This window comes from Sciurus vulgaris (genome assembly GCF_902686455.1).
Source record: "Sciurus vulgaris genome assembly, chromosome: 17".
Taxonomy (NCBI): Eukaryota; Metazoa; Chordata; class Mammalia; order Rodentia; family Sciuridae; genus Sciurus; species Sciurus vulgaris.
The window spans coordinates 6,274,755-6,297,808 of record NC_136478.1 but is presented as its reverse complement, the minus strand read 5'-3'; the positions used below and the strand labels follow the sequence as shown (position 1 = coordinate 6,297,808).

At 50.3% G+C, this 23,054-nt stretch overlaps 1 protein-coding gene across 2 annotated transcripts in view; it reads left to right on the top strand.

Annotated features, from left to right (window-relative positions):
* The window catches only part of BCO1 (beta-carotene oxygenase 1), a 31,474-nt gene extending 10,303 nt beyond the window's left edge, over positions 1-21,171 (top strand). The window contains exons 5-11 of one of the 2 annotated variants that reach the window (XM_079119233.1): positions 284-431; positions 2,640-2,863; positions 5,465-5,722; positions 12,697-12,802; positions 14,565-14,659; positions 15,763-15,874; positions 17,895-21,171. In XM_079119233.1, the coding sequence (XP_078975359.1) occupies positions 284-431; positions 2,640-2,863; positions 5,465-5,722; positions 12,697-12,802; positions 14,565-14,659; positions 15,763-15,874; positions 17,895-18,124 (1,173 nt within the window). In that variant the 3' untranslated portion in view covers positions 18,125-21,171. Of the gene's footprint in view, positions 1-283; positions 432-2,639; positions 2,864-5,464; positions 5,723-12,696; positions 12,803-14,564; positions 14,660-15,762; positions 15,875-16,656; positions 17,566-17,894 lie in introns of those variants that run through there. The other variant, XM_079119232.1, reaches the window with a different exon arrangement.
* Positions 21,172-23,054: the final 1,883 nt, after the last annotated feature.

Genomic DNA, 23,054 nt, shown 5'->3' with positions numbered 1-23,054 from the left:
GCCTGCATGCTGAGGGCCCTGGCAGGGACAGGCAGCAGGAGGGGACCACAACGACAGAAGTCACACAGCTTCACCGACTCTCTACCTATCCGCAGTAGGAGCCCTTCCCAGCACAGGGTTCATCAGGTCTAAAAGTCCACATCCTCAGATAAATTCTGTCTTATTTTCCAATTCGGAGATGTGCAAAAATACCCCTCATCTCTCTGGACCTAGAATCAGGCGGGGTTCAATGAAATTTTACCCTCTCCCCTTCTAAAACCCTTACGGCTGTTTTATTTTGCAGGTTGATTATCGTAAATATGTAGCTATAAACCTGGCAACGGCACATCCTCACTATGATGGGGCTGGAAATGTTCTCAACATGGGCACATCTATTGTGGACAAGGGGAAGACAAAATACGTGATATTTAAGATCCCTGCCACTGTGCCAGGTAAGTCCTTCTGGGGAATGTAATAAAGCCCAGAGGGCCAAGGGCAGCTCCTCTTGAAGAGTGCTGGGCTTTGTTCATGACCCAGCACTCGGGCATACTTTCCCCATCAATTAAGCATTCAGATGACCATAAACTCAGATTCTCTTTAGAAGAAATAGAAGTTTCTGGAATTCTTTTGGAAGAAGGGAATCCCTTTATGATTCTAACCCCCTTTCCTTTAGGCTCCAGTTTATTAATTCATCATTTTATCTGTCCACCTATTACCCATTCATCCTTTTATCCTGTTTCAACCTTTTCTCTAAACGCCATTATTTTATCGATTATCCACCCATCCATCCATCCCTCCGCTCATGTCTTTTGACCATCTGTGCATGCCAGGGTTCTTCCCTAGCTCTGCAGCCAGGCTCCCAGGAGTATTCAGGGAACTCAGCTCTGCTGGGATTCACTCCAAATCCCCACCCTATTCTTTGGGCCGTCTGGACCTTCTCCACTTAGGGCTGGGATCCTGGAGCAAAGCCCAGGCCAGCGGGGATTGCATGTTCCCGAGGGGGAAGCAGGTGAGGTTTCTAGCCTGTGTTTGTTCAAGACCCTCCTCGGAACCACACCCAGGAGACTGGGGCCACGCAGGACTCAGAGGCAGTACAGGACTCGGAGGTGCCTGACCCGACCTTCTGGTTTAGGAAACCAGTTTACATCTGTGATCCTGATGGTCCCTGCCCCCAGGGTCCTGTAGAAACTTCTGAGAAAATTGCCAGACTGTGCTGGAAGACGTGGTCCCTGAGATCAGAAGGCACAATGAGTATTCTTATTAAGTAAAACTCTCATTAACTAAGTCAATAAAGGAATATAAGGTCCAGCCAGAATCCTAGCCTGTCAGAGGAGGGATTACCCAGGCATCTGTTTGCTACCTCCTATTACCCCTGAGGACCTCGAGGCTGGGGGATCAGGTGACACACCCAGGCACGCAGCTTTCAGGAGCGCTGCCAAGGTGAGAGCAGCCACCTTTGTGCTCCTGCTCAAGCGGGACTGACCTGGGATTCACGCCCCATCTGTGCCTCCCAGGCCAGGGCCTTGTCATCTCAGTTTGCCCGTGCTTGGTTTGTTTTGTGAAGAAAAGAACTATCCCATAACCCCACGCATCCCTCCCCAGCCAGCTGTTTACAGTGTGCACAGGTGGCCAGAGAGAGGTGGGGACCTTTGTAGGTAACTCATTATAAACCGGCCTCAGGCCTGGGTGGGGAGGCCTTTGGGCCAGGGGTGACTCATCCTTTCAGAGGAATAAGAAAACCAAACACTGATCACCTCTGGTATCAGGTGCGCCAGGTGAGGCACTGGAAGCCCAGTCCGGGCAAGGGGGTCAGCCTCTACCCCACCACTGCATGGTTCTTCCTCTTTTCTGCCTTCAACAAGGGCTGCGCGCCCTAATGACGGAGGACGCTAAGGCTAAGGGGCCATGTCTTCTTGCTTAACCCTGGACTGTGACCACAGTGGTAGACAATGTCACCAGGTCTCAGTCTCCCATCTTTGCAGTGGGCATCCTACAGCCTGACTTGATTGTCACAGTATACGTAAAAGTCAGTCCCTTCCCCCGCGTCGTGTAATGGGCAGTGCAGGAGAAGTGTGCAGAAAGCCTAGGAAATGGCTGCCAATGATGGCTCCCAGCAGAGCACCCGAGCCTCCTCCTGGAAAGCCCCCATCTCCCCAGGGACCTGATGGAGACGCAGGCTCAGGCCCCAGCCACACACTGAGCTAAACTCCGCATCATCACCATCCCCGGATGATCCACATGCGCATTGAAGTTTGAAAAGCACTTCTCTCCAGCAGGGGTCAGCAAACTTTTTCTGTAAAGGGGCCAAATAGTAAATATTCAAGGCTTTGAGGACCATCTGGCATAGGCCATTTAGCTGAAAGCAAAAGCAGCCACAGACAATGCTCGAAGGAGTGGGTGAGTGTGGCCACGTTTGCCAAAGCAGGTGGAGGCTCGGGTTAGGCCCCGGCTGTAATGCTCACTCCTGGCCTAGAAACCTCCCTTGGTGGACCCGAGGTTTTCAGACTAGGGAACCTGAGCTCACCATCATGGGGGTGGCCTGGTAGGATGCTCTCAGGCCCTACGCCTGGTCTCCTTAGCAATAGTCTATGGGTGACAGCTGTGCTGGTGGTCCTGTCCTGGGCCGGTTCCGGTGTGATTCCAGGTTTGCTTTTCTGCAGAGGCCAAGAGGAAGGGGAAGAGCCCTCTGAGGCTCACGGAGGTGTTCTGCTCCATCCCCTCCCGTTCGCTCCTCTCCCCCAGCTATTACCACAGCTTTGGAATCACCGAGAACTACGTGGTGTTTCTGGAGCAGCCGTTCAGGTTGGACATTCTCAAGATGGCAACAGCATACATGCGGGGAGTAAGCTGGGCTTCCTGCATGGCTTTCCACAGGGAGGACAAGGTGAGGCCGGGCTGGGATGTTGCCGCCTGCTGCAGGAGCAGGCTGAGAGGGAAGGAGCCTGCGTGGAGGCAGGGAGGAGAGCAGCCATCCTGCAGACACTCAGGAGGAGCCTCCAACCTTCCAGAGTCCTAGGTGGTCCTTTAGAGTAGCCCTGAGTTAGGGCAGGGGGCCTGGGCCTTTATACCCCCACTTCAGTAAGTCGCTGGATACAGACTGTGACCTTAGGCCACCAACCCAGTCCCCACATGCCCAACCGCAAAGGGCCCTCACAGCCTCCATCATCCATTGACAAGGCCCCTTTGGCATCTCTGCCATCACCGTGTGTGGCTGGGGGGACAGTGTGCGCTCGCAATGATAGGGGGCTCCACAGTGTGGTTCTGGAGAAACAGCTTCAGTTCAGGTGTGCCTAAGTGCTCAGGGCACGGAAGCGTATGCATGTGCATCTGTGCCCGTATGTGTGAATGTATCATATGCGCATGTATGTGTTTGTACATGTTTACTTATTTTCTGTTATTACTTTACTTTTGAAAAATACCAAGTAATTCTCAGTATTATCTGTTCAACTAATACACAAGCGTAGAAGTCACAGGTACAGCCCCTTTCCTCCCAGCCTCTCTGCCCCAGCCATTACCTACTCCGCGGTGGCCTCTCCATCCTTCTACAGCTCTTTCTGAGCAGCGGCAAGCAGTTGTGTATATATATATATATATATATACACACAAATATGGCAGCTGGTCACCTCTTTGAGGCCTTTCCTCTCTCTTCTCTGGGAGGAGTGAGGTTGCTGAGAGAGTGAAGAGGTTGGGTAAGGTCCCTCCTCTGCTCAGAACCTTCTAGTGATTTTCCATCTTCCTCAGAATAAGATCCTGAAATCCCCACACACGCCATGCCAACCCTCACTCGCTGCTTCGTCCCTGTGTCCTCCTGGGTCTCCTGGCTCTCAAACCAGCCAGACATGTTCCTGTCAGGGCCTTGGCATTTTCTGCCTCTCGTGGAATGAGCTGCTCCCCGGCCGCCCCTGGCCGCCACCAGTCCATGACCTAGGCGGTGGCTCAACACCCCCGATCTCTGGGCCTTCCTCTCTGAGCCCACCTGCAGCAGACCCTGCTCAGGGTTTTCTCCACCTCCACGCTGCCATGTTTTTCTCAAGAGCGCCCATCAACTTGACATATTGTAGATTTGATATTTATTGCGGGTTTCACCCCCACTAGCATATGAGCCCTGTGAAAGGAGCTTGGGATTATTTTGTCTCTCTGGTTCCTGAAGAAGCTCCCGATGCCTAGTAGGCCCTCCACAGATATTTGCAGCTTAAACAAGAAGGACCAAAATCCACTGAAGCTGTATGGGTCCTGTAGCAGTCTCCTGGGGGGGCCCTGTGAGCTCCTGCCAACAGGAGCTTGGGAACCCTCTAGGCCTCTAATCTGCACCCCTTGGGAGTCCCTGGCCCTCAGAAAGTCTCAGCAGGAGATCAGTTAGAGCCCACATGTTAGAGCAGATAGCCCTCATGAAGGCTCTGGAATGAGTTCAGTAGAGAATTTTCTTTTCTCCTTTTTTGCAACCCTGGGGATTGAAACCAGGGGTGCTCTACCATTGAGCTAAGCTACATCCCAAGCCCTTTTTATTTAATTTTGAGATAGGATTGGGGCTGACCTCAAACTTGTGATCCTCCTGCCTCAACCTCCCCAGTTGCCTGGATTACAGATATGTGCCACCACACCCAACTTTGAAAGAGAACTTCCTGCAAGATCCCAGTGGTTGGCTCAGAAATTGCCGTTACGGAAGAGGAAAAGACTAAAGGCGTCCTATCCTCACCTCCCCCTGCTCACCCTAGTACCAGCACAATAAGAGCCACCCTCCCTCATAGCCCTCCTACTGTCTGAAGCTTGGTTCCCGGAAAAGAGAGAAAGACCAGAGTGAGCCTCCCTTCCTCTCAGGACGAGGTGGTTAGCCCAGACCTGCCAAAAGAAAAAAAAAAAACGCACACCCCTTTGGATTAGGCAACTGGCCGCAGATATGGCTAATTACCACCCAGAACGATGCCAGCCAGTGACACCCAGAGAGGTGTGCCTGAAGAGCTAGTGATCTGACCCAGCTCCCAGGCTGGAGCTGGCCCTAGGGTCGCTCCACTGCATCCCCCAGGACAGGTGGGGTTGCTGTGACGGGCACCTCCTGGAGCAGGGACCCAGAGGACAGGGGGACTTAGGATCGTAGGGACAACAGCCTCTGACTGGAGCTGACACCTGGCAGATCCTCCCCCACTTGGTCGTTACCAGGGAAATTGCATGTCATGCTCACTTGGAGTCGGTCTGTGGAGTGAGGGGCAGTGCGCCCTCAAGAGCCACCCCAAACTTTGCCCAGGGGCCCTGGCAGCAGAGTGTCCCTCTTTCCATCTTAAAGGTGAGGCCACAGAAGCCAACAAGGGACAGCTCTGTTCGCTGAGCCTGTCGGGTACTTCTGAGTGGACGCAGAGCTCAGGATGGGGAAGGGATGCCCCAACATCATGAGCTAGTGCCAGTTAGGGCTGGGTGTTGTCAGTCCCCTGCCACCACCATGCCAGGCTTCGGAAGGAGAGCTGACTGCCAGGTGGGCCTCTCCTTCCAGACTTACATTCACATCATCGACCAGAGGACGGGGAAGCCTGTGCCCACCAAGTTCCACACAGATGCCCTGGTGGTATTCCACCACGTCAACGCCTACGAGGAAGGCAACTGTGTCCTGTTCGACGTCATTGCCTATGAGGACGACAGTCTCTACCAGCTCTTCTACCTGGCCAACCTCAACCAGGACTTTGAGGAGAACTGCAGGCTCACCTCGGTCCCCACCCTAAGGAGGTTCGCTGTGCCCCTGCACGTGGACAAGGTAATGGTGCCGGAGAGCAGCTGTTTCTTTCTGGGGAGACTCGAGCCCAGTAGGAAGTTACTTTGGTCCTTATTTGATTGACACTGAAATCCAAACTGTACTGTTAAGAAAAATGTGATGTTCTTTGTTTTTCCAAAACTGATCCATAGTCATAGAAACTGGACTATATAGGTAAGTTAAAAAAAAAAAAAAATCCTGATAAACCACCGCCCACAATGGTCATTGTGGACATATTTGTACTGCCTTCCCCACCACCACACACACATGGGCAAACACAACATGTACATGTGTGCATCTCTCTTAATTTTAATCATGATTCTAACAGCTTTATTGAGATTTAACTCACGTGCCATATAATTGGCCCGTTTAAAGTGTTCAGTTCATGGGGCTTTGATTCAGTCATGAGTTTGGCACTCATCACCACTCTCCATTCTAGAACATCTTCATTGACCCAAAAGAGAAATCCGGTACCCCGTAGCCATCACCTCCAAGTGCCCCTCCTTCCCCCGACTGGGCAGCCACTAGCCTGCTGTCCATCTCGAAGGACTTGCCTTCCTGACTTTTCATGTCAGTGGAATCCTGCAGCCAGCAGCCTCTCATAACGACAACATGTTTCAAAGTCCTTGCACATTGCGGCCTACGGGTGCTTCTTCCCTTGTATGGCTGAATCTGTGAATACTGCCTTGCATACTCCTTTCTTCACTTAGTAATCTATCTGAACATCTCTCCATGACATTAACTATCCTTTGACAGCATCTTTTGAATGTTTGCTTAATAGTCTATGGCAGGGGTTCATTACCACGGGCTTACACAATCCCTGGATGTTGAACGGTTCTGTTCTTACACTAGAAATGACCAGTAGTCAGCCTCAATTAGGGCAATGCTGCCATGGCTCTGGGCATAAGGAGGCTACAGAAAGCCTTCTGGCTCCAGAACTCACTGACTTCATGACTTAATTAATTTAAATGAAGCCAAATTCAATTAAATTTTGATGGCTCACATTTACTTACTGCACACCAGGTGCCAGGCACCTGGCTAAATGCTCTGCTTCCCTTACGTCAGTCAATGACAGGACAACCTGTAGGAGAGGTCCCTGCACTAGCCTCGCTTTACAGATGAGGAAGCTGAGGCTCTGAGAGGTGAAGGAATGTGACCGAGGTCACACAGCCCGCTAGGATCGGAACCTGCTCCAGCCTGTCTCCAGACCACCTTGGCAGCTGCCGGGCGGGAGCAACTGCTGTTCTCCACAGCAGAGCTCTCTCCTGGAAGGAGCCCTGGGTGGCCATCCCGACTCCTCTCAGGGCTCTGCAGGCCTGGGAACATCCACTCCTCCAGTACCCACCCTCATTGTAGGCTCCTGAGGGCCGTGTCCAGCCTGCTCTCCGCTGTGAGCAGGGAGCCAGGAGCCGTGCCAGGGTTACTCTGTCTTCGGAGCAGGGGGCTCGCCTGTCACTCCAGCATTCCCCACCGGCACTCATTTGTGTACCTCTGCCGTGGTTTCCCTCGTCTGATATCACCTCTGTTTAACAATTTATGAAATTGTTTGTTTTAACCAACTCTTAACTTGTGTGGAAGGGAGCATCCCCAACAATGCAGAGCCAAAGACTGGCACTGCCTGCTGCAAAGAGAGACGGGCGCGAGACTCAGACAAGGAAGGAAGAAGAGGCCTGGAACTGCAGCCCGACCTCCTACAGAGAAAGCTGGAGGGGCCTGTGCAGCTCCAAGGCCCTGGGTCCTGTGGCCAGCACCGCATTTAAACAAGAAAGGAGGTGCTACAGGCATTGCGGCACCTGAGACTCTTGGGAGGACCCAGTCAGAAAGGCATTTCCTCCCTCCCCACAGCTCAGGGCCATCGACCTATCCGCCACAATGCATCCCTGGGAGAGGCCGCAGTGCCAGGCAGCAGGCTGCCTCCTACCTCCAGGAAGAGTGGGGGTGTCACGAAGCACACAGGGTGACTCACAAGGCCGCTCTCAGCCCAGGGATGATGCAGGGAGAGGAGCGAGCTTCCTCCCGCTGCCCACACCAAGGGTTTTATGACCTTTTATCATGCTAGGGAAGTGGATCCTGTCCCCAGGACCGTGCTTAGAAGGGCAACGGGGATGTTTTTAAAAGTCCTTGTGTAGCCATCTGGTGCTTTGAAATTAGCAAAGAAGAGCCAACCCTGGGATGGGCAGCTCTGGCCACGCGGTTTAATTGCTATTTATTGTCCTTTTAAAATGTCTTCTCTACTTTCAAGTCACTCCACTGCCGCACTTGGAAATGAGAAAGTGAAACCTGTGGACACAGCCACACACGCCCAGATCCAAGGCCCCATCCTGACCAGAGTCTTAGCAGAGAGGTGACCCCAGGAGTGCAGTCCTTTCTCAGATGTCCTTCTGCTCTAGGACCTCAGCCCATTGCTGTTCCCTCTGCCTGCCACACTGACCTGTCCCATCACCCCTCTCCCTGGCCACATGTCAGAATCTGCCGCAAAGCTTTGACCAGCCCACACCCAGGCCACTGCCAGCAGAAACTCCAGGGGGCCAGGCCTGGCTGGGCTCAGCCCCCAGGGATTCCAGTGTGCAGCCAGGAGAGAGAAACTCTGGGCCTGGTGAACTCTCCACCCTTCATGCCTCAGGTCACCTCCACCCTCGGGCGAGTGCACACCCAGCACGGGAGCTCCGTTTACCTCCAGCGTGAAGGACTTGCTCCGTCCCCTCTTCCTGCTGAAGCACAGGCTCCAAGAGGGCAGAGACTCTGCCTTGCCAGCTGTCATCCTGAGCTCAGAGGGTGCTCGCTCTTAAGTATTGGGAATGAACGATGCTGAGCGAATGGATGTGGGACACAAGGTCCTCATCATTCAGAGCATGTCCCGGATGAAGAATGCTTTCCATATGGAATGGGTGACAGGGCACTGTACTTGGAAGCTCAGGATCACCCAACTGCCCTGGATCCTCTTGCACTTGCCAGGGTCTAAAGAGGGTGGTGCATGGGGGCCTCTGTGCACCCCCAGCCTGACTATGTAGGGCAGCAGGTGTCTCGGGCGGGGCTCAGCAGGGAGAAGGAGTGGCAGGGAGGGCCGAGGGCATGTACAGACAGCAGCACCCCCGCCCTGCCCTTGTCCTAAAGGGCACCCCATGCTCCAGGAGGTGGGTTCATGGCATCTGCCATCCACACATGAGAGGCTATCATAGGAGGAGGCTCTTTGGACCTAAAAGCAGCAGCTTCAACTCCTGGGCCAGGAGATTTGGGTTCTGTCTCCAAATGCACAAATGAAAACAGACCCTAAGAGGAGCTGAGCTCTGTCAGGAGCATGCTGCACTCCAGACCTGCTGAGTGCCCCTTGTGCTCCTGGACCCTGGCAAGAGGGTCCCTGCTCTAGGCTTGCCATTTCGAAGGCCCTGACTTAGACTTTCTTTCTCTAGCAGGGCCCCTTCTCCCCAGGGTGAGGTGTGCACAGGGCCCAGGGGTTGCGCCCACCAAGGAGGGCATCTCCTGACCCTCAGCCCAACCAGTCCTGGATGCCTAGGGATCCTAGCCCTGCTTCAGTGCCCACCCCTGACCTCCTAAGAGTGGGCCGTGGCACTGGGATGCCCACCTAGCCCACAGGTGGCAGGGCTGACTGCAGGCTTGGTGTGCTGGCCAGGAATCCAAGCAGTTAGGGATGGACCTGGGGGCCAGGCCTGGCTGTCTCTGTGCTACCTCATCTAGCTCAGAGCTGCAAGGGGCCCTAGAATCCTAAAGTCACTCCTTCCAGAACAGCACTGTACACTAGGACCTGTGTCAAGGCTGAACATTCTCCCTGCCTAGAATGGGAGCTACTAACTGTGAGCACTGTGGAGCACTTGACAGAGTACAACAGAATGTTTAATTTTACTTCATTGTATTTCAAATTTGATTTAAATAGCCACATATGGCAGGTGGCTGCTGCACTGGACAGATCAGGTCCACAGCGTTGAGGTCTCTGTGTCCAGGTAGGAGACAGAGAATGTTTTGCTCAATTTGCTTGATAGTTAGGGGCTGTGGTCCTCTGCTCATTCCCTTGCCCTGGGTCCTGCACACTTTAGGAATTGTAAAGCGCTGTGCTAATATGCATCACACTCTCATAGTTATTTCTTATTCCCATGTCTGCAGATGAGAGCAAAAGTAACTTACCCAACACTGAGGAATCAGTCATGGGATTTGTGTTGGGATCCGAATGTTTATCTGTCTGGCTCCAGGTCACCAACTACAATGTGTCTGACCCTGGACCAGATGTTTCCACAACTATGATTTCATGCTAACCTTGAGCCTCGGATACAGGTGGACCAACTCTGCCTAGTCTCAACAGCCCTTATGACAGACGAGGAAGCAGGGCCAGGTTCTGCTGGTTGAGGTCGAGGTTCTGCTCAAATTCACATAGGAAGTTGTAAAGTCAGATTTCACACTGAAACTGGGGGATACTTGAGAAGACTGATTCTCCTGGGATTTCCCTCAGGTCGAGGGATTTCAAAGCAGGCCTCCAGGATTTTGTTGAACTCTGGCTGGAAAGTGATTTCTTTCCAAAGCTGAGCATATTGGCAGCTGAAAGCAGCCGAGTCATGTTCGTTATTGCTGTGTGTGGAAAAATTCAGTTTATTCCTCAACCAGTCTGACCAGTTCCAGGCTGGAGTTATAAGATGTCTCTGCAGACCGACTCCCTGAGAATCAAGGCTGGGACATGCCTGTGGCTGTCACGTGCCCAGCAAAGGACCAGGCAGGCTTCCTACTGGTGCTGCACAGGTGAGGGAGGCGCTTGGAGTTTCTGTTTATTGCCAATGTGCCAGGCACTGGGCTACTCGTTCACACCGTTCATCTCATTGAACTCTTACAGCCAGCCTGTGCGGCAAGGGCTTTGCACCTTGATAGTTGAAGGAAAAGCTTGAGATGTGCATTGACTCTTTCAGCGGTTACTTCCTGGGCACTGACTGAATGCAATGCAGTAGGTCAAACCTGGTCCTCGCCTTTACGGAGAAGACAAGCATAAGAAAAGGAAACAGCTATGTGTAATATGTCAAAATGCACCTCACTGTCAAGTATGTCTAAAAACAACAAGAAAAATTTTAAAAAGAGAGAAAGAACAAAACAGGAAAGGAAACAGCTCTGTAAAGGAGCTACCACCACGTGGGACAAAGGTCTTGGATTCAGACTGATTTACTAGGAAAGGAGACATTGAGCTGAGACCTGCAGGACAGTGCTGGCCAGTCTCAGGACCTTTGCTCTTGCTTTGTCCTCTGTTACAGTGCTCTCGCTTCTAGGAAGAAGACTCTCAGTGCAAAAGCCTGGGCCCAAGCCCTGCTTCTCTCTCTGGCTTTGGACAATTCACTTTCCTTCTCTGGGCCTCAGTTTCTTCTTTTATAGATTGACAGATTGATCTAGACAAATCTCTAAGCACCCCTGCAGTTCAACTACCAGGATGCAGTAAACTTTTCCTCCTTCCTGGCAAAAAAATAGATTGGTTCTCATTATAAAAGCGATTTTGGAAAATTGGTACATAGAGAAAAGTTTAAAGGAGAAGTCAACCATAACAAGGATCTGTGATTTGGTGCTCAGTCTTCCTGTTCCTGGCCTGTACTCACTCCCAGTAGTACTGGTAGGAATTATTATTGTAATGGTAATAATAATGCTGGGGTGCCCCCTTATCCATGGCTTTGCTTTTTACAGTTTGAGTTACCTGTGATCAATTGTGGTCTAAAAACATGACGTGAAACTCTCCCAAAGACACTTCTCGTAAGTTTTAAATTGCATGCTGGTCTCAGCATTATGAAATTTTAAGCCCTCCTGATCTGTCCTATCCAGGACACGAGTCACCTTTTCCAGGGTATCCATATTGTATATACTACCCACCTGTTAATCCTTTCATATCTGTCCCAGTTACCAGATCAACTGTTGTGGCCTCACAGTGCTTATGCATAGGGTTCAGTACTACTGCAGTGGGCAGCACTGGGGGACTTGGCATGTATCCCCTAGGGACAAGGGGGGATACCTATCACAACAAAGATGTCATCATGACAAAACAGCTAACATTTATCTGGCACTTAGGCTAATCGGGCTTTCTTGTAGCCCTTTTGTGAGGATGATCTCATTTAATGTTCACAATAACTCAAAAATGCAGACACTATTATCATCCTCACTGTCCACATGAGGAAGCAGACCTATGGAGAGGCTAACTAACCTGCTCAAGACCCCACGGTTAGGAAGTGGGGCAGACAGGGAACAGTAGGTGTTCAGTTAATTCATTCAAGTTAAATCCTTCTCCTGGGCTATGCTGATGACAGAAACCTACTGAACAGAATAGTCTGATTATAACTTGAGGTCAAGGGATGTCTTCGAAAGTTGTTATTCTCCCACATAATTATATCACGTTTTTATTTCAGCAGGAGTACCTTTTCACAGATCCAGAGAAGCACAGAAACAGGATGAAAGTCCCCCTTACCCACCACTCACTGTATTGTCGATATTTGGTGTCTCTCTCCCAGCCTCTTTATGATAATTTTGTGTACGTGGTTGAGCTCAGGCTCCATGTGTGATTTAGCCCAGAACTTTCATCTGGTGCTATATCATAAGCATTTCTTGTATTGTTGTATGATCTCCATAAACACCTTTTAATGACTGATGCAGCCTTTTACAGGTGAATCATCCACTATTTAAAAAATGAGATTTTACTCTCATAAGCATATTAATTTTCCCTGGGAAGAATAAAGCAGCCCAGAGTGGGAGAAAAGAGCCCTAGGTTTTAGAGTCCTGGTCTACCATCCCCAGCTGAGTGACCTTGGAGGAATCACTTTGAGCTGCTAATCCTCACTTTTTAAATTGAGAATAGGATAGCAACAATAAAATAGCTGCTTCCTATGGTTAATGTGAGACCAGATGAGTCGACTTATGCGAAAGCATTTGTAAAATGTACACAGCCGGGGAAAGATTCACTCTGAATAAAATGTCCTCTTGTTTTGTTTTAAAACCGTTCTTCTCAGGATGCTGAAGTGGGCTCAAATTTAATCAAAGTGGCGTCTACAACAGCAACAGCCCTGAAGGAAAAAGATGACCAAGTCTACTGCCAGCCCGAATTGCTTTACGAAGGTAACAGGCACCCTCCCCCCGTGTCTAGGGCAGGCTCAGGTGTCTGGAAGGACACACAACTCTGGGACTCTCCTGGCAAAACCCTGAATTTGCCTGGTTGCTGAAGAACCCACGTCTGTAAATGGCATTCCACAGACCCTTTCACCAGCCCTGTGAGGCCCTTTTGCTGCTTGGAGTCTTGAGAAGTGGAGATGTAGGTCTTAGACCCAGGCCTGCTTGGGGCCAGCCCGGGCTGCTGCTTCTTAAGTAGGTCAGCAGCGTCCTTCTCGCCTTCGTCTTGGCCTGTCCCTTGGAAATCTCACAGTCACTCATCTGTAGATTGGACATCTCCTTCCCATCCCAGAGGTCCCCTGTCCTCAGTCCCTGCTGAGCCTGCAGGAGCCACAGAGAACTTGGGGTCCTTTTAGGAGGCCTTCAGGTGGTGGGCATGTCACCTCTGCAGCTCCCTTTTTGATTCTTTTTAGTTCTGCCTGACAGTAGGATACGTTTTGACATGTCACACATACATGGAGTGTGATTTCCCATTCTTGTGGTTGCTCATGAGGGGAGTCACAGTGCTCATGTATCCATATACCAATATAAGAAAGTTATGTTCAATTCATTCTGCTGTCTTTCCCTTCCCACCCCACTCCCTTCTCCCGGCCCCCTTGTCCAATCTGGTGAACCTTCACTCCTCCCTCCCCATCACCTATTGTGAGTTAGTCTCCACATATCAGAGAGAATATTTGACATTTGGTTTTTTGGGATTGGCTTATTTCACTTAGCATGATAGTCTCCAGTTCCATCCATTTACCAGCAAATGCCCTAGCTTCATTCTTATGTATGGCTGAGTAATGTTCCACGGTTTATGTGGACCACATTTTCTTTATCGGTTCATCTATTGAAGAGCACCTAGGTTGGTTCCATAGCTTCGCTACTGTGAATTGATGCAGCTTGTTCTTGTACATTACATCTTTAGCAATTGGCTCTAACCACCTGGAATATGTCATAAGAGAATACTTTCACTTCAAATTTAGAAATTTCACTTAGAAATTTAGCTTGACAGAACAGGACTATATAAAGATATATACATTGCATGAAATTATTTTGGATTATTAAAGCAATAGGCAATATGTGAAAATTTCACATAATGAAAAACTTAGAATCTACAATATAAAATATAAATTACAAGGTAGTTCCAACCCCAGCTGTGCTTTTAAACTTTTTCTCCCCATTTGTAACTTAATGAAGGTGATTCTATAACTGTCCTTTAATTTTGTGATATGGATGGTTGTCCATGTCATTAAAATCTGCAAAAATCATTTTTCAAAATATTATAATAGAATTAAACAGATATTATTTGTACTCCCAATCAATACTTCTTACTGTGGCTTCCAAAATTTCTCTTCACACCCCCACATGTGTGTGCACACATACACACACAAGTACTTTTTAAAAAAGAGCTTTAAAAATTTGCAGTAGCCTCTGATTTTAATCATGCAATTCTCTTTGATTTCTATCTTGGATAATTAAAGACGTTTATACACTTAAAATCCCTGGTCTATGATACCTTGCTCCTGAAACTTCTAATAGAGCCAGGGTCATTATCAGAGGTTCCCTCCCCTGCCTTTGACTGCCTTTGATCCAATCTGGAGTCTGAATCAAGGTTGGGAATCCTGCTTGGGAACTTTTTCTGTGGAAAGAAGGCCTAGCCTGACAGGAAGGGTGGATGTTCCCCACCCTGGGTGACAGGGTCTTCACCTGCTGACTTCTTTCTCCTCAGGCTTAGAGCTCCCTCGAATCAATTATGCTCACAATGGAAAGCAATACCGATACGTCTTTGCTGCTGAAGTTCAGTGGAGCCCAATCCCAACCAAGGTACCAATCCCTGTGTGCTTGCAAACTGGTTTTCTAGCATGATCTCATCTGTCTGCAAAGTCGAATTCAAGGTTTTTGAGACTGTGTGGATGTTGATTAGAAAAGGAGATCAGAAAGGAGGTCAGTTTGGGATAAGATAAATCTGAAGTAATGATGATCCATCCAAGAGAGGGAGTCATACCTCATGGGCTGCAGCTCAAGGAGAAGGCCTGGTTGGAGCTCAGGCAGTAATTTGAGTCCACATGTATTTATTGAGCACCAACTGTATGCTACAGTGATAGGCACTGAGGACAAGGAAGTCAGCAGGGGCATCCCAACCCCTGCCCTCAGGAACTAGTTCGCCCTCTGGAGCAAAGTGGGTGTGACTGGAATGTGGAAGACTTATTTTGTTTTCTAAGTTAGTGTCTTTCAATACTTATTACGTCTGGGTACTGTACAAAGTGATATACAGACTTCACTTTTCTTTAACATCATTATTAATAATTTTGTGTTCCAAAATAATGCAAACAGTGTAGAAATACACAAAGCCAAAGATTAAGGTTCCCAGACACACGTACACACACCCTAAGCCACTCCCCACTAATCCTACACACTAAAGGGACTAGGCCTAGGAGAACTTAAGAGAGAACCAGGGACCATTTTTTCTGTTTCCTCGGTGCTGGGGTTGAAGCCAGGATCTTATGCACGCTGGACAAGCGTTGTACTACTGAGCTATCCCTCAGCCCAGGGCCTTTCCCCTTTAAAGCAAGAAGGAATCCCATCATATTTTAACTGTGCATTGAGCACATTAGTTTACTTAACTTATAAAATTGCAATATAGTAACAAATACCAGATTGATTCATGATTTTTTTGAGAATTTGTTGTCGCTGTTGACCACATGGTAGCTGGAGGACCTGTGTCTGAAGCCAGAGAAGGACATCTCCGTTCTTTCCTCTTTGTTGTTGTGTTGACCAGAAGCTGCTGTCACTCTGCAGTGATGTCAAAAGGCTGGATGTAAGGGCTTGATCTCCCCTCTCCGTGGGCCTCCAGGCCTGCCTGTTCCCAGGAAATCAGCATGTCCTGGAACAGGTGACTCACAGGTTTCCCCTCTTTGGATGTACAGATACTAAAATATGACATTCTCACCAAGTCGACCTTAAAATGGGCCGAGGAGGGTTGCTGGCCTGCGGAACCCCTGTTTGTGCCTGCTCCAGGCGCCAAGGATGAGGATGATGGTAAGACTGATGGCTGCACACAGTGGCCATCACCCCTCGAACGGAGGCATTGTCTAGGGGCATCTTGTCCCCCAGGGCACACAGCTGGGGGAGGCCTGCTCTGAACTCTAAGTCAAAGTCTAAGACCCCTCTCACTCTGACACCAATTTTGAGTTCAGGGCCCCCCCCCCCAACTACCTGTAGGATGTATAATTTCTTGGGAGGACTCACAGAACTTGCTCAAAGCTGCTATTTTTGTGATTGCAGTGAAAAGATACAGGTTAAAATCAGGACCGGGCCCCGGAGTGCCAGGCACAGAGCTAACACTTGTCTTTGCCCACTGTGGTCTCAGCACTAACTTCTCCCAGCTAACAGGACGCACTGGGACTGCCAGCTGTGGGAGCTCACCTGAGTCTTGGTGTCCAGAGTTTTACTGGGCCACTTGTGTGGCTAAACTTTAGTCTTCAGCCCTCAGAGGTTAAACTGATAGCATGTGGCCAAGGCCCCACTACAAATCATACTTGAGGGTAGACTCCGTAGCAGGTCCAAGGCCCCTCGTGAACACACTGTAGGACATTCCAAGGACTTAGAGGGGACCTCCCAGGAACAAAGGCCAGACCTCTCTTTGGGCAAGGTTAAATTCCATAACAAATAAAGCCCATGTCCTTCCCATTGAGTGATACCAAATTATTCCAGGACATGGAATTCATTGCAATGGTTGGATCCAAATTTCTAACTGTAAACGTGTGACTTTTTCACAGAGCACTTAGAAAATGTGTGTGTGGCCCATCTCCCTTTTCTAGGTTTCCACATGGCCAAAGCGTCCTTTCCTTCCACTCTGCCCTTGCCTCAGAAACGCCCTGCCCACAGCCCTGCAGATGCTAAGGGGGATGGGTGGGGTCACCAGCTGGCAAGGTGCGATGGGCTGCCCACACCTGCAGGGGAGGGCAGGCGGCCCCAAGAGCCTGCCAGCTTCTTCCCTCAGGTGGGAGGGAGTGGCTTTCTGCCTGGCCTTGTCTTCCTACTGATTGTGGCATGGCACGCCAGCCAAGACTCTGTGTCACTGTCATCTCCCAGGTGGGGGACGGTTGGCATCACCTCCAGCTGAGGCTTGCCTCCCACTCAGCTGGGCACGAGCTTCCTGTATGTCTCTTGGTCCACAGGAAGAGTCACTGCATTCTACCAGGGGGAGGCTCAGGGAGGAAGATAACTTGCCCAAGTTCCCATGCCCCCGTGCACAGATCTAGGATCTGAATCCAGGCCAACCTGACTTCGCCTATGCTCAGCTGCTCCACCTCCTGGGAGCCTGGGGGCTCTCGCTCCCCGCTGGAAGTGTGTGCAGTAGCTCATTAACCTCTGTCTACCCTTGAGACTGAGTGCTGAGCAAGTATGGAGGTGTCTCCATTCTACAGAGGGAGAGCTGAGATGACGGTTGGCTGCATAGACAAAAGATGAATTGGACTTGGCCGAAGGCCAATGGAATGTGACAAGTCTGAGTTTAGCTGAGTGGTACACGTTAGCCAAAGTGCACTCCTGGAGTGGACTCTCTGTCATCTGAGTTTTTAAGTAGTAGGAAAATAGCCGTTCCTCAGCACTTGCACCAATTTACACAGCATTTTCATAACCCACCCTGCAAGAGGGCCTCTCAGCAACCCTGTGAGAGTAGGGAGCATTATCCTCACCGTACAGATGAAGAGACTGAGGTCCCGAGAGGTAAAGGGACTGGTCCAGTCCCTTTACCTAAACTTTACCCTTTACCTAAACTCAGGCCTTCTGATTCCTGGTTCCCATATAGTATATCAAATTCATATAGAATATCAAATTCTCTTTCCTCCTGTTAGGATTAGATAAGTAAGTTTAAAGAGGACAGGAAGAGATGGTTGAGAAATCAATCCGCCAGCCAGAGGATGTTCAAGGCTGCACTCTTTAAAAGTGCTGGGTGTAGCTCAGTGGTAGAGCATTCGCCTCACATGCATGTGACCCTGGGCTCCAGCACCTCAAGCAAAAGAAAAAAAGCACTGTTTCTTTTGTTTCCCCCAAGGAATTATCTTATCTGCCATTGTTTCTACTGATCCCCAAAAGCTGCCTTTTCTGCTTATTCTGGATGCCAAAAATTTTACGGAATTGGCTCGTGCCTCAGTTGCCGTGGAGATGCACCTGGACCTCCATGGGTTATTCATCCCTGACACGGACTGGGGCGCAAAGAGCCAGACCCCTGCAGAGGCCCCGCAGGACGAGGCTTCTGATGGCCACGCGGCGCCCCGGGCCTGACGGTGCCGGCGGGAACAGCTCTGCAGCAGGACCTGAGGACCCAGCCTGCTGCCTTGCTCCGGGAACGGGTCCCGTGCTTCACTCTGCACTCATCTTCCTGTGGACACTGTGACAAAAACACGGAGACGGGGCCCGCCGGGATCTCCACTTTGATTTTGTCTGGAGAAACCTCATTCAAAAGTCAGATACGTATTGGTTAGCTCTAGTGCTGCTAAGGAGGCCCCCTTCTTTTTTCTTTTTTAATGAAGACCTTGACCATGAATCAGAAATTGTTTTAAATCACATTGTCTTCGTTCTTAAAATGAGAAACCACAAGCATGAACAGAAAAGAGATAAGTATTTGCCACTGCTCCTCCCCCACCGTAGACCAAGCTGTGGGCACGGAGTGCTGGCTGGTCTTCTCAGCCACGCCCTGGGAGGGAGTGACGTGGCCCGGAAGGCACGCGCTGTGTGGGCATTCCCTGTGCGACGTGGCATGATATGAAAGAATAAAACCTTTAAAGTCTGCGCAGACCTTGTTTTATTTTTACATGGCTTCTTCCTCTGAAGTTCTTCTAAGGCAATAAAATACAGTTGCAGAACTTGCGGTTCAGAGCCCCAAGGTGCTTCATGGTGTGGAACCCCCTCTGCAGGACAATGACCTGCTGGACAAAGACGGAATGAGCCATGGCAGAGGGGCTAGGATCCAGGAGTGAGAACTGAGGCCAGGGCTGGCATGAAGAGTGAAGACCAGGGCAGGGAGTCATCTCTGTGTCTCAGGTTCTCCAAGCCGCATGTGCTGCCAGGTGTGTGGGGGCAGAGTGGCAGGAGGTGCGGGTCCCCTTGCAAGGTGGTGATGGGAATGCAGGAAGTCAGGAGCAAGGCCCAGCAGGACTCCACACAGCTACCGGGAGCCTCGTGGGGATTGGAGTCCCACCTTTATACCAGTGGGTGCCTGCAGCATGGTTTAAACGACCAAAGTCAGGCTGGATCATTCCCAACACCATGTCAGGGGACCAGGACAGCTGGAGTTCACACTCCTGTCCCTGAGTCCAAATTCCATTCAGTCGTCAACAGAGATTCAGTGGTGTGCCTCAAGGGTGGGAAGACCGGTGTAGGTCATGGAATACCCCAGAGGGGTACCTGTCCAGGATGGCTTTGGCTTTTGCCCTGCACTCATCATGAAACCATATTTGGCTTCCAAAATATAGTCTCTGTTCAGCAAGGGAGTTTTGATATTTTTTTTATAGTGGGGATATAACTCAGGGGCACTGTACCACTTAGTTACATCCCCAGTCCTTTCTATTTTTTATTTTGAGACAAGGTCTCACTAAGTTGCTTAGGGACTTGCTAAGTTTCCAAGGCTGTTCTTGAACTTGGGATCCTCCTGCCTCAGCCTCCCAAGTTGCTGGGTTTACAGGCGTGTGCCACCATGCCTGGCAGTTATGTTTTTTAAATTGCAATTTTTATTGAGATAATTGTACATGCTTGTGAAATTCTAAGAAGTAGTATAGGAAGCTCCAAGGCCAACTTTACCCACTTTTCTCCAGAAGTAACATTTTGCAAAACTCTAGGCCATTGGCACTGACACCACCCACAAATCTTATTCAGATTCCCCCACTTGAACTTATTCGTGTGTGGTTTAGTCCTAGACAATTTTATCACCTGCATAAAATTAGCAGGTTCCTGAATTCACCAGTCAAGCTACTGAATAGTCCATCAGCACAAGGTCCCTCGAGTTGCTTCCTCGTCACCACCCCTGCCTCCCACTAACCCTGCCCTTCACCCCTAACCCCTGGCAGCCACCATTTGTAAAATGTTGTCATTTTGAAAGTGTTATATAAATGGACTTGTGCAGCATTAACCTTCTGAGGTTGACTCTTCTCAAAGAGCAGTTCCTTGGAGAGCCATCAGTGGTGTGTGCTCACCAGGTTTTACACGGTGGACGTTTTATTCCCTAATTTATCCTGGCCCCAAAGCACCACCTTGAGTCACGTAGGCACCAAGAAGCATTGGTTGGATGAACAAGCGCAGGAGCTCACCCAGCTCAGATTCAACTTCGCACACACCAACCAGAGAAGGGAGCTTCACTGGAGAGCTCCTGGGAGCCGGGAAGATGGTCCACAGAGAACCAGACTAGGTTCCTCTGTCCCTGATCTCTCCTCTCTCCCCTTGGCCCACCTCAGCCCTCCGACTCATCCTCAGTTTACACACCCCCTCCAGGAGCCCATGCACCACGAAGGGGCAGGATGAGGACATCCGCCTCCTCAGAGGCTCCTGTGGGGATCTCGGAGGCTCGGCCTTGATATGGGCTGTGACCTGAGGAAGTCCAACAAGGCCTGCATTTTGGTGGCAGGAATGGAAAAAGAGCTGGCAAACGCGCAGCCTCCTGCCTATTCATGCTTCTGCTCCCCATGCTTGAAAAGAGGGCAGAAGGTAGGGATACCTCCCGCCTCCCTGCTGCTTGATTCTGACCGTCAAACAGCAGCCAGAACTACTCTTGAAAAAGGGTGCAGTTGTGCGGGAAGAGAACTATGTCGGTGGTCGTTCGCCTTGTTTAAGAGAACTGGTGGAATGCCAGAGTCACGGGGAAGGCCGACACAACACATCTGCTTTCTCAGTTTCAGAACCCCGACGGCGGGCGGCAGGGTGTTTGAGTTGCAGGGATCTTGGGCTGCGTTGCATTCTGCACACAGGGGCCCGGGCAGTTAGCAAAACCCTCCAGAGAATGACGGTGTGTGCTGCGTGCCCCTTTCTCATGGGAACCACCGGACAGGCTGTCCCACCCTCCAAGTCTGCTGTGTTATGCTTGTGTGGATGTAAATGTGACCAGGAAGTTCCGCAGAAAGAAATCACTGTGGGTTTGTTTATTGCTTTGACCAAACCCTGGCATTTCCCGCCTGCTCCGCCCTAAGCGCCGGAGCCACAGGAGCCCTCACGTGCTGCAGATCTGCTAACTTCTCCACCAAAGTTTCCCTCACATGATTCCAAATCGACTCACAAAATGTTGAAATTCAATCAAGTTACATTGGCTGTATTTGTTCACGCTCGTTACCGGCACAGAGCTGGCGCCTTTAAAAAGACTGCTGGTCCGGGCTAAGTGAAGACACCTTAGACGGCTTCTCCAGCTGCTTAGAGGTTGTTCAGGTGGTTCTTAAATGCTCAGGAGAAGTCTTCCTGTGGAGAATCAGAATGTGGAGACCACAAGGTGTCTCCATTTTCGTCAGTGTCCGACGGTGACCAGACGTGGCCTCAACGCTTCAGCCCCCTCCCGGAAGCTCAGACTCAGAGACCAGAACAGAAGCAGACAGGGCCCGGCTCCAGCAAAGAGGCAGGTATTTGCTTGGACACAGGAGCAAGGAGAGCTTGGGGGCTGTGTGGGGGCAGGCTGGGGGCGCAGGTTTCTTTGTCCTGGTGGTCAGGACAGTCTTTCTGGAGCTCCTGCGAGGGGCTGCTCTCTGCAAGTGGAGGGTGCAGCTGAGGACTGGAGGTGGATGTGGGCTGGCTGAATGAAGCAGGTGTCCAGTGACATCTTTCCCAAGAAAGAGCCATGGAGAAGAGTGAGAGGCCTCGAGGATCCTTTTCTCTCTGAGGATAAAGCTCCCATACGTTCGTGCACAGCACCTGGCTACATTAAAGAAAGAAATGAGAAAGACCCAGAGTCCCGCCACCCAGAGAAGGCTGCTGACGTCCTGCTGTGTTTTTCTAGCTTGTTATTCTGGGCAGTCTGACAGTTTGTAACCCGCCTTTTCACTTCATCTGTGATGCAGGCATTTCCCAGGTCATTAAATTCTTCATGGCATAATGTCCACTACCCCACTGTTAGACACCTAGGTTGTTTCTAAGTTTTCACTGTTATAAACAATGCCACAACAGTCCCTTGCTGCCCGAATTCTAGTGTTCACGGCCCCACTGTATGCAAGGGGCTAGTATTGCTGTTTTCTTTGACTAGATTTCCATCTTGGGATTTCTGAGCCAAAGAGTAGAAGAGCAAAGTTTGGGGTCCCTTCTTGACAGAATGCAAGCCCTGGCCGGAGACGGGGACAGCACCTGGGGAGGCTTCCCTGGATGTCAGCTGCTCCAGTGCTGAGATGACTGAGGCCGAGAAAACACTTCCCAGAAACAGGAACCAATGGGGGCCTGGTGAGAGAGCTGCATCCACAGCCTTCCTCCCGCTTCCCCGCTTCCATTCCCCGCATCCTTTCACTGGGCACAGGTACATGTTCTTCTCGGGCTTACATCCACATGGTCCTTCACTGAGCAGGGTGTGCTGGCACAGTGCTAGGGAAAACCAGCACCGCAGCTGCCCCCAGGAGCACACAGCACAGTGTACAAGCGACCTAGCACAGCAACCTGGCCTGGGGTGCGGTCAGGAGCCCCTCAGAGCAGCCGTATTGCCAGGGGCCGGCCCACAGGCAAGGATGACAGCCAGTGGCCTGGTGCAATGGGATCCCAGGCCCAGATTCAGGGAGAACATGGTCAACTCCAGAAACCCCACCTGTGGCTAGGGGGTGGGCCAGAGCCACAGTTTCAGGCAGACCCCAATGTAGCTACACTTAGGTGAGAAATGGAATTGGCATGAACCCAGAGAAGGCTCCAATTGGCAGCTTCAAGGACAATCAAGGGCTGAGAGAGACTTTTGATCAAAGATTCTTAGAGATCTAATTCACATCTGTAAGAGTTCACCCACTTAGAGTGTACGATTCTATGGTTTTAGTACATTGAGAGCAGTGTGACTATTTCCACTACCTATTTGAGAACATTTGTGTCACAAAGAAACCCTGACCTTTTAGTGTCACAGTCTACCCAATTGACCCTTTAAAGTCCTATTTCCTTTCTACTTTACCAAAACTTTGTGGCCTATAGACAGTGTAACTTTTCTGATACTTAAATTCTTGGCCAATAATTATATCATCTCTATTACAAAAGCTGGCCCATTGACTGAGCCAAT